At 42.4% G+C, this 11,708-nt stretch overlaps 1 protein-coding gene across 1 annotated transcript; it reads left to right on the top strand.

The window, feature by feature from the left end:
- The first annotated feature begins 519 nt into the window (after positions 1-519).
- On the top strand, positions 520-5,597 carry LOC112159710 (dual specificity protein phosphatase 7). The gene is made up of 3 exons (XM_024293946.2): positions 520-1,233; positions 1,632-2,039; positions 3,884-5,597. Exons 1-3 carry the CDS (start codon positions 864-866, stop codon positions 4,183-4,185), a joined length of 1,080 nt encoding a protein of 359 aa, XP_024149714.1. The 5' UTR covers positions 520-863; the 3' UTR covers positions 4,186-5,597.
- Positions 5,598-11,708: the final 6,111 nt, after the last annotated feature.

Below are 11,708 nucleotides of genomic sequence, written 5' to 3'. Positions count from 1 at the left end.
GGGCACCAGATAGTCCAGCACTATATAGTTTTTTAGGAGTAAGGGATTTGACAGCAATACAAAGTGGGATACATTATGCCGTGTCTAAGTAGTGAAGATACACACATAGATCTATAAGAGGATGAATCAGAAAGAGGCAGAGCAGGTTGCTTGTGGCTTGGTTGAAGGTACTATGTCACACCTACAAGGTTTTATAAACGGCATATTCTCTTCTGCTTCTGATTCACAACGATTTGAATAAAGAAATTCTCTCAATTACTATTTTAAGCTTAACTATTTATGTCCTCAATCATGAGAAAAAATGCCACAAGATGTTAAAAAAACATTATTTTCATCTGAGTAATAAAGCAGATTTTGAAACTGAGAGGTTCAGAGGGAGGAAAAGACATATTTTTCAAGTAGAAACTAAAACATGAAGTTACCAAAACGTATGAAATTAGAGTAAAACTGCTTTTTAGGTCGACTTTAGCCGTATTTGATTCATAAGTGTGGAACTTTGGTGTTTGGGCTGTGGCTTTAAAGAAGCTAACTCCTCCCTCTTGAGTTCTGTCAACTGAGCGAAAGAAAGGAAAAGAAAGAAAAGCTCCTCCACTGGAATGGCGAGGCGAGAGTGCGGCTCCATGTGGAGCACTTCAACCAGATGAGGACATAACTGGCAGCTATCCGACGTCCAGGAAGCCTTCCCGTCCCTCTGGGGCTCTCTGGGACCCGACGACCGATGGACAGAGAGAGGAGGAAAGCGGGGGAATCTCGTCGCTCCTGAGGAAACTGACAGGGCAACGTCTTTCTCCCCCCTTTTTTCGGAGTAAACCTACATGGACTTCAAACTTTCCGCTTTCTTGTAGCATGATATTGAGTGCGATATGTGTAATAGGACACCGAGTAAAAGCGTGGAGTGGCTGCAAGTGGAGTTAGAGTCCGGGGGCACGTCGTTGCTGCTGCTGGACTGCCGCTCACACGAGCTGTACGAGTCATCCCACATAGAGAGCGCCATAAACCTGGCCATGACGGGGCTGATGCTGCGGAGGTTCAAGAAGGGCAACATACCGATACAGACCGTCATCCCCAAACACGAGGAGAAGGAGAAGTTCATCGGTCGCTGCAAGACCGACACGGTCGTCCTGTACGACGAGTGCTCGGCGGAGTGGCCGGCCAGCGGAGCGCCGGCGTCGGTTCTGTTCGTCCTCCTTCAGAAATTGTGGGAAGACGGCTGTAAGGCGTTTTATCTGGAAGGTAACACAAGCAACGCCATTTCTTCGCCTTGAAAATCTCTTGTTTGTTTTTTAGACGGCTTAAAAGTACACAGCAGCACTAAAAGCCCCCCAATAAAACAGTAAAGTTACCTGCTTGTACTTTTTTTTTGTGGTTAAATGATTCTGAAGTCTAAATTTGGGGGAGGGGGTAAACGTCTGACGGCGCGTGGGCTCAGTTTTGTTGTGGCTCGTGCGCAGACTCCCCGCGTTTGAAGGCTGCTCTGAAGTTTAGTGTCACCGAGATTCTCAATGAAACTTCCAAAATGGCTGCTCTCACAGGAACAGTGTTTCAGTGATGGCTTTAGGAGCTCATCAGGGGGGCAACTAAAGTACAGAAGGTTCAGTTAAGGAAGGAATGTGTTTTTGTCTCTCCTCCAGGTGGGTTTGTGAAGTTCCACACAGAGTACCCAGAACACTGTGAGACCCTCCTGGACAGCTCCTGCCCCAGCTCCTCTCCACCTGTGTCGGCTCTGGGCTTTGGGAACCTCCGGATCAGCTCCGACTGCTCGGATGGGGAGTCCACAGAGCCCGAGGAGAGCCCCTTCCCCAGCAACCAACCCGACTTCCCTGTCCAGATCCTCCCCTACCTCTATCTGGGCTGTGCCAAAGACTCCGCCAACCTGGATGTGCTGGGCCAGTACAACATCACTTACATCCTGAACGTCACACCCAATCTCCCCAACATGTTTGAGCACGACGGCCACTTCAGGTACAAGCAGATCCCCATTTCGGACCACTGGAGTCAGAACCTGTCCCAGTTCTTCCCAGAGGCAATATCATTTATCGGTGAGCTGGATTTATTTATTTATTTATTTTAACATACATTCAAAGCTTTAATTGACAGTTTATTAAAAGTTAGAAAGCAATCTTAAGAAATGTAACAAAGTCAGAAAAGAAGCCCACAGATAATCATCAGAACATGGTTGTGCTGTGGTTTTGTTAGCCATTGCTTTGACATGATGTTTTGGTTTGATCTTTGACGTTGTCTTTACCCATGATTCCATCTGAACCACAGTGTTTTGTTTAGTGGTTGCTGGGCTCTGTATTACGGAACTAGTTTCTCAAAGCAAAAGAAGAACCAGGAAGTATGGGCCTCTCAACTCAGAGCTGCTTTTATATTATCATTATGGTTTACAGTTTGATAGCTGTTATGACACTGACAGAAGGATATACCTCTGTACATGAGGTAACATGTTTTCGTGTGTTATTGGAGAATCAGAATCCCTCTAAATAAGTAACGCATTCTCACTCTCAACTCGTCATAAATGGACATATTGTTCAGGCTTCCTCCATGTCACTTTTTGTCATTTTTTGACGTGTTGCCTGTTCCCATTAAATCAGGGGTCCCCAACCTCCGGACCGAGAACTGGTACCAGTCCGTGGACCGCTTAGTTGCGGGTCACACATAAGGGAAAAATGCATAGGCTATTCAAGGGTCCCCAACCCTCGGGACGCGGTACCGGACCGGTACACTGACCCTGTTCCACGTCTGGTATCGCGTCCGGTACCACGTCCCAAGGGTTGGGGACCCCTGATTTAATGGGAACAACAAGTTGGAGACGTCAAAAAGTGACACAGAGGGGGCCCAAACCACACGTCCATAGATGACGAGTTGGGAGTGAAAATGTGTAGATATAAGGAATAAAGGGGAAGGCTAGGGCTACACAATATATGTTGCAATGTGTGATATTAGCGATCAATGTTGCGATGATGATTTGACTTGCAATATGTTATCAGCAAGCAAAACAACTAATACACTATTTCCATCTCACTTTAACAATTTTTTAAATAACAGTCAATAAACATAAATTACACTAAAAATGACCCTCATCTACACTCGTTTCCACTGAGCAGTCTGGTATGGTACAGTTCAATCCGGTATTTTGAGCATTTCCATTGTTAAATAGACCCATTAAACATTTCTGACCCATACCTCCTGAGGGCCCACATACCCTGTAGGTCCGTAGAAAATTGAACGGGACGGTTGTGGCAGAGTTGCTGTTGCCACCCATTGATTGGCAGAAAGTGATGACGACATTAGAAAGCACCAGTATAGCGCTTAGCTATCGATTTCTTTTTCCTCTTTACAGAGGTATTCTTCCTTTCTTCTTTCAAACAACTTTAAACTCCTGTCATACACGATGCAAAGCAAGAAAAAGATGAACTGCTGGATGACCTCCACTGTTGTTGCTTTTCTAGTCGTCACACTCCAGTGACGCAATGACATTCTAGCGGTCTACACTACATATGCGCCGTGAAAACAAACTATTCAGTGGAAACAAGTCTTAACTGAGAAGAGACGTTCACCAGAATTTACTGGTCCGTCCCATACTACTCCTTCTGTACCGAACAACCCAGTGGAAGTGAGGCTTAAGATAAAAGGGTTCCATCTGATTGGTCAAATGTGTAAAAGGCTCTATTTGTTTGTGAAATTCTTCAAGCCTATAAGGTTTTTTTTCAGCATGTGTGTAAACATTTAAGGTAACATTTATTGCAGTTTGCAATACTTATATAGCACTGGCCGATGTTGCGATAAATTTGCAATTTATTGTGCAGGCGTTGAAAGACAAACGTGTTCCGTTAAAAGTGGAGTCAAGCTAACCCGAGTTTGAACTCTTGTCGTCTTTCAGACGAGGCTCGTTCCAAGCGCTGTGGCATCCTGGTCCACTGCCTGGCCGGCATCAGCCGCTCCGTCACGGTCACAGTGGCCTACCTGATGCAGAGACTCAACCTCTCCCTGAACGATGCCTACGACTTTGTCAAGAGGAAGAAGTCCAACATTTCGCCCAACTTCAACTTCATGGGTCAACTGTTGGACTTTGAGAGGACACTGGGGCGCCACACTCCCTGCGACAACCGCTCCACCAGCGAAGAGCAGCTTTTTTTCACCACGCCGACCAATCACAACGTTTTCCAGCTGGAGTCAGCATGAGCCTGTCAGACTGGCCAACTCGCTGAGGCGAGCAAGCGATTCGAACCAAAAAGGAACTAGATTGACTTTTTTTTTTTGACAGAACAGCACCCAGAGAACAAACTCAAATGCCTTAATTCAGAATTAAAGAGAGATTTTCTTCTCATTTACTGATTTTATAGAACAGTTGTAACATCATTGGCTTCCACAAACTTTTTTTTAATCTGTATTTTTCTTTGTAATTTTCACCATATTTTTTTTTTCACTTTTTTACAGATCAGTTATTAAAATGAAACTCGAATTTTCAAGTCGGAATGCTTTCTTGGGAGCCAGATTTTTTGTGTTTTTACTCAAGCAAGGGAAATAGACTACTAATTAGATTTAATCTGGATTTATGTCAAATTTCCTGAACATGACTTACAGAAATCACAACTGTTTCTTAGAGCGCATCCACTAACTTATAGCCAAAATACCCAATCCATTAGACTATGATTCACATCAATGTCCGTTTATTTTGACATCTTTATTTGTTTTTAAAGGACCAACACTTTCGATCTGCCTAACTGATGCAAGCAGAAGAAAGGTCAGATTTTAATTAAAAAAACAATTTAATTTCTGACACTTAAAACTAGCTGAAAGCTGTTATTTTACATCAGAACAAGACAAGGACCAGAAACAAAAATTAAATAGTGGATTTGATGAACCCATATTGATTTTTAGGCAAGGAAAAATACATTTTTACATCCCTCAGCCTTAGTCTTTACGAATCTAGGTGAGGAAATAATGTCAAATAAATGTTTAAACTGTGGTCATTTCAAATGTAACCCTGCTTGGACCTTATATCCTTTTGGTTACAGTAATACATGTTCATGAAGATTCCGTATTTTCTATGTTGTAACCTTTCCGTCATTACTTTTTCTCGTATGTCAGGCGTCAACCATTCCTGACTGTAGCTTCCATGTTCAGTAGAAAGGATCATATTTTTGTCATTCTGCCACAAATACATCAATATTCACCTTTTTTTTTTAAACGTTTAACTCTCTTCAGCCTGCAGCTACTCCACTGGCACATTACTGGAGACGTGACGAGTGATCAGCTGTTCTCTGTTGCCGGTCTTGCCTCCGAACAAATGAATGAGTTTGATGCGTGCGAGGAAATGAAAGGAAGTGAATTTGAATAGCCTGTTCTTACCTCAAGGAGAGACATTTCAGGGATTTTTATACCAGGCATCTGTATGTCATCCATGCCTCTTTAAGCGCTCCCAACGGCTGTTCTGTGTTTGTAAAGATGTATGTATATACAATGTGGTTTATGGGGGACATTTTCTGTAAATCATGAAGGATATGGAGTTTATCTGAACCTTTATGTAAAGCTTATAAGGCATTCTGTACAAGTTTATACACAACGAAATATATTGTTTATTTTTATTTGAAGATCAGTCTCTTTCTTTGAGGGAGGGGGAGGGGGGGTTGAATGGCTCACTAAAAACAAAAGCTGTTTGTGGGATTTAGTCAAAGCGAAAGAACTCGGCGAGATGCAAGCAACCGCAACATGCAGTCCAGGGCCCAGAGCTGGAGGTGCGGCTCACACGCCGGCTTTCTGTCCACTCTGATGCCTGACTTCCTGTCCCCCGGGGCGTTCTGACACAAAGACGGAGCGACAAAAACCAAATCTGTCAATAGCAGAGCGGAGACACGCCCGCAAGCAGTCACTCAAACAACACTCAAAGGAAGAGGAAGATGACACAGCGTTTACCACAGAGGCAGCACTTCCGACAAGATCTCCTCGCTCAGCTTGAATGATAAAGCTCGAGCTGTTTCACAATCGCCTGAGTTGCTTTATGCGTGTTGAAGTTCACAACTGACTGTCAACAGTGTGAAAAGCCTTCAAAATAAGGCCATCAGAAATGGACTTGTCGTTTCCTGTTTGACCGCTTTAGGTCCTCATCTTTTGGGAGGAAAACTGACTTGTGTTTCCTTACAGATAAGTTTATCTTGGCTCACAGAATTCAGAAGTAGATTTTTAAAATCATTTTGTATTTTAAACCACTGACGGCTTAAATGTGTAGTGAGATTCTGACAAAGTTATAGCTGCGGAGCAGAAAAACACATCTACCTTACAGATTTTCAGCCAAAGTTCAGATTTTATCCTGAAATACCAGGAATTTGTTTTCTATTCGAGAATTTAAAACCAAGAAAATTATGTTCCAATGATAAAAGAAATGATAAAAAATAATAATAAAAAAACACTTTTTTTCAAATTAAAAATTGTTCAAACACAATGTATTGTGGTTTACATTCGCCAATCTAGTGGGCATTGGTGCACACTAGTTTTTAACGACTTATGGGAAATTCCCAGGTCACTGGATTTTGGAATCTGTTGCCATTAAATCAGGGGTACCCAACCTCTCGGCCATGAACCGGTACTGGTCCGAAGGTCGCTTGGTACCCGGCCACTAATGGGGAAAAAATGCATACACTAATTAGGCGTCCCCAACCTTACTCTAACCCAGTACCGGTTCCACGTCTGGTACCACATCTGGTTTTGCATCCGGCACAGTGTCAAAGGGTTAGAGACCCCTGATTTAATGGGAACAGCTAGGATGATGTCAGAAAACAAAGAGTTGAGGACACCCAAAACATCAAAAAGTGACGTGGAGGGGGCCCGAACCATAAGTGTTCAAGTGACTACTTTCAAAGTATAAACACACATAAATGTGTGTTTTGGGCTTCCACATTCAAAACTATCCAGTTCAGACGTTGCTATACAAGTTTCTACAACCATTTTTTGGTTATATGTACAAACTTTGACCAATCAGGGACTCAGATTTGGAAGTGACTAATGAATGACACCCCTTTTAATGCACTGAAGTGCCAAACCTTTGAAAATCGATCATGGCGGAGAAATTACTAATTGCAGCCTGATCCTAAAATTATGACAAAAAGTTTTTTTTTTTTCTAAAAATAGCTGTGAAAGATAAAGCCTGGAGCGATTCTCAAGATTTGCAGTGCTTACACCATTTGCACCAACCCTCTTCCAAATGTAGGTGGCGGACATGCACTATAAAACACTAACAAAAGAGGAAGAAGCCCCTCCCTGCTTGTCCAGTGTGAACACCATGTGTAAAATGTGCGTTCAAGAATGCGTTTTTATCATGTTCTTAAACACAAATGTCCAATGTGAACATACCATTAAAAAATGAATGAAACAGTAAGGCAAATTTTAAACTACTATTGCTCAAAGATAAAAAATAAAAACTTTTCATAAACTTCTATTTTTCAATGTTTCCACCACTTTAAGGTAAGTTCGCTTAAGGCTAGTATTCACAAATTTATTTTTTTTTTCTTAAAAATGTGTCTGCTTTTTAAAGTAGTATGATCTGGAATATATGGTCTAATATGACTAAAAATGTTTTAATGGCCTTTAACCCTTTAACACCAGAGCTCCAGAGTTTATGTTCTTTGATTTACTATAATTCTTTGATTGGTAACACAATCAACATAGTTCCAGCAGATTCTGAAGGAGAAAAGTGGCGCGAACTGTTGAAAAGTTACAGTATGTTAAAGATTTTGTGTTTTAGCATCACAAAGTATGCTTTTGAAATGCCCTTTCCTGGACTTTGGAAAAATAAAGAGATACCGTCGGAATTTATAGATCTGTTGCTATAAAAGAAAATTTGAAGTTTGACTTTCGTCATACCAGTCAATGTCGCTGACATTGTTTCTGTCTTGTTATACAAAAAAAGAAGAAAAAAATGATCCCAAAAACCCAGCTAAAAAAGCAACTACTTTTGGCTGGCATGAAGCATTAAAGAATTGTGCAACCTAGTATGCTTTTTTTTGTATTCTTAACAGTATGGGCTTCAGGATGAAGGGATGAGAACTTTTCTAGAAATCTGAAAGCTAAACCTTCAGCATGAAGAGACTTGCCTGCTAACACCTTGCTGTTGTGAAGCTATTGGATGATAGGTTTTTCCAACAAGACTGAACATGATGCCCCACATACCTGCGGGGAAAACCTGAGATTTGGTCTCTAAAAGGACGCTGAGCGCCTGGAGACAAAGAAACAAAACCATTGATCATACGGGTCTTTACTGAGACTACCACAGATGGTTAGTAGGTTCAAAAAGTAAAACTCATAGTTTGTACATTTTGTGACAAAGCTTTAATACTAAACTGGGAAGTAAGAAAAATTCCATACTTGAACTGGAAAAGTTAAGAGGTAATTATGGTCATAAAAGTCACATGATCTCCCTTTAAATACGCAGTCTGCATATGTTAGCAAATGTCCACAGAGAAGTATTGCACAAGTAATGACATAAAGCCACCAATGAGGAAAAAAAACACACCACTCACACGTAAAAAACGGAGACTGTTGTGTGTGACCCCATACTTCCTTCCATATTAGGCAACCTTTTTTTTTTGTCTGACGCTCATGTGGGTGGCATGTCTGTCCTGTTGTGATCCCTCTTGAAGGGAAGCAGAGGCTAATGTGGTGCTTACTCAGCAGTCAGTGTTGGAGAAGCAGATGTGCTCGAGGCTGAAGCTGGATTTGAGCTCGGGAGGGAGGGAGGGTGCATGCCTATTGTGAACTGGTGAGAGCGGCGTCGGAGATAAACCAGAGCTGGTTCACACCTGCTGTGGTCATGACAACATACTTAGCATACTGGATGAATGACAGCCAGTTCACAGCTGCTTCTGATGCCAGACAGGAAAAGATCCCTTTCCTCTTCAGATCAAGTCTGTAGCACCAGTACACTTTAACAGAAGAAGATATACTCCCAGTTGTTTGTTTTTTTTTCTTCCCTTTGCTATTCTCGTGTGAATAGCACGCCTCTCCTGCAGGGATTACAGCTCATGGTGGTCTGTTTGTGCACAGCAGGTGTTAAGAGCCTCAGAAAATAATCCTAATCTCAGTATTTGGCTGGATTCTGTGTCTGACGCCATGACACAGAGGAAGGAGGATGACATCATGGATGCTGTGCCATGAGCAACGCTTCCTCCATTATTTTGTGTGGCTCTGTCATTCGGCAGGACGTAAACAGACCCAGTGCCATTACAAAAATGTTATTTATGTGAAATGTATTATTTTTCAATTTCATTTAACCATGAAAATACAAATACAGAGTATTCAAATTAATTCTCAGGTGTCTTGATTTGAATTTCCAAGTCATTATCTTCTACCTTCCCACGCGCTGGTGCCACGTTCACTCTGGGGATGTGATGCACATTCAAGATCATACTAAGAACACATTCTAACTCCCAAGTTGTCACATATTAACATTAGGGACCACTTTTTGATGTTTTGGGGGTCCCCAAGTTGTCATTTTTCAACATTCTGGCTGCTTCCATGAAATCACAGATCCATAACCTTCTGGGGCACAAACCAGAACCGGTCTAGTGCCACGATACATGGCGCACTGCTGCCGGTACCCTACCTCTAACCCGGACCGGTACCAGACGTGGTACTGGGCGCACTACTGGACGCGAACCCGTACCGGGTTAAGGTTAGGTTACCAGTACTGGACGCATCTCGAGGACCAGTGCACATCCGGTACCGCGTCCCGAGGGTTTGGCCGTTGATTTTACGAACATCCAGCACATCAAAAAATGACGACTTGGGTACCCAAAAAGTGACATGGAGGGTTCCTTAACTAAAAGTCACTATGGGACGACTTGGGGATGAGAATGTGTTGGTTTGGTATAAATACACATTTACCACATGGGGTTCACATTAGACTGTCGCCACCTGATACTAGCACATGTACCTACAGCTGGAAAAGGTTTGGTGCAAAATGTCATATTGGTATGAATCCCATAAATCTTGATTCAGGATTTTTCTATCACAGCTCTATTCCGACTTGGCACTATATACTTTTGGGCAGGCACAAAGCGGCCATGAATCATGAATTTGATCATGACTTTCTCCTTCATGATTGATTTTCAAACAGTTGATCCTTCTGTAAATTGAAAGAGACACCATCCATGAGTCCCTTCCAAAGCCAAGTCCCCGATTAGTCAAAGTTTGACCTGATTTAACTTTCAAAGTTTTCAATGAAACTTGCATAGTGAACGTGAGAGTTTCAGAGGCCTGAAGCGTAGACTTTTCATTGAAGTGGTCTCTTGAACTCTCATTGCTCAGGATGGTGTGAAGGTAGAAGGCTTTGAACTTAGCTTGCGTAGAGACCAAGGACTCAGTTAATGGGGAAGCAGGTCGCTTTTATCACTTTGTTTTGGAGCGTTATCATTGAAACAAGATATATGACAGGAAACCTCCACCAAAGACATGCTATCTGTTCAGAATAGGCCTCTCTCTCAGCTGAAATGACAGACATGTTCAATGAGTCACGAGGAGAAGTGTGAGTTTTGGCAACAAGATTTTTGGGTCATCTGTAAAGCGGAGCCGCATGGAAATCCTCCTGGCAAGCTGAGGCAGCCATCTGTTATCACCAGAAGTCTCCCATTTCGTGGCCAATTTCACCATCCGGCGATGTACAGTAGCCCAGCGTTCACCAAGCGCAAGAACAAAGTGATGTTTGTTTGTGGTCGTAATCTGTGCCAGCGTGAATGAAAGGGAACATTCCTTCATCCCGATAGAGCCAACACAAAGTTAAGGTCATCCGTCTATCATGTGTTTTGGCTCAGTAACCTGAAGGAAGACGGTGTCGGGATCTGGCGAGCTGCATGGAAGGCCATTCACACGCAGCATATGTGGCTTACTGTATTGAATTGTCATGTCCGTACCTCTGGTGCTGGCGACACGTCATCGGAGCCTTAAACTAATGATTTCAGAGAGCAGAGAAGAAGAACATCTCCCTGTCTTTGAGGGCAAATCTTATCTGACTGGCTGCAACGTTAATCTAAAGGAAAGATTATCAAAGTGCACCACTTTATGACAGTTATAGTTAATATTTCACCAACCTAAATCCATTTTATAGCTCTACTGACCGTCTTTTTTGAAGGTTATTTGTAAAGTTCTCAATAAATTAGTTATTAAAAATCTATTTGATACCATTCAAAATTGTTAATGATTCTCATACCAGGTAAATGGTATTATGAGCAGTCTAAAATCTGTGTTAAAGCATCTTCCAAAGAAGTTCTTCCAGCAGCAAATGGTGGTTAAAACAGAGATAAACCAAGTTGTGTTATGACCAAACAATCACGGTTATTCATTCGATTCGGTGAACAGCGTCTGTGGAATTTTAGCATTCGCCGTGTCGTAATCTTGTCGTTCCATGGGTCATTATGGCGGGCCAGAGCGGAGACAGTACTTCAGTGTTCTCCGCACCAGAAGTGGGATGGAGCGTCACGATACAATATTCTGTCTGTTCCAGTTTGATCTGCAGCGCTTCCACTCTCTCTTTGTCAACAGTGCTCCACTTCAGCGTTGTGTATTTATGACAACGAAAACAAGCGACCATTAGCTCTGCCGGAACAATCGAAATTCCTGTCAGAAACTGAATTTTTTATGCTGAGAGAAAGCAGAGGAGCGGATGATAGAAATCCTCTTTTCTGGCTTTAGAGAAGAACTTTTAATACTAGCGC

Source organism: Oryzias melastigma, linkage group LG7 (genome assembly GCF_002922805.2).
Source record: "Oryzias melastigma strain HK-1 linkage group LG7, ASM292280v2, whole genome shotgun sequence".
In the NCBI taxonomy this organism is placed as follows: Eukaryota; Metazoa; Chordata; class Actinopteri; order Beloniformes; family Adrianichthyidae; genus Oryzias; species Oryzias melastigma.
The sequence above is the reverse complement of the archived record's forward strand: the minus strand, read 5'-3'. Positions and strand labels throughout refer to the sequence as shown.

Bases quoted from the DNA above. Each gene is read 5' to 3' on its own strand.
- LOC112159710 (XM_024293946.2), top strand. From the start codon at position 864: ATGTGTAATAGGACACCGAGTAAAAGCGTGGAGTGGCTGCAAGTGGAG. The intron at 1,234-1,631 runs GTAACACAAGCA...TCTCTCCTCCAG, and splicing joins TAAGGCGTTTTATCTGGAAG to GTGGGTTTGTGAAGTTCCAC. The intron at 2,040-3,883 runs GTGAGCTGGATT...GTCGTCTTTCAG, and splicing joins AGAGGCAATATCATTTATCG to ACGAGGCTCGTTCCAAGCGC.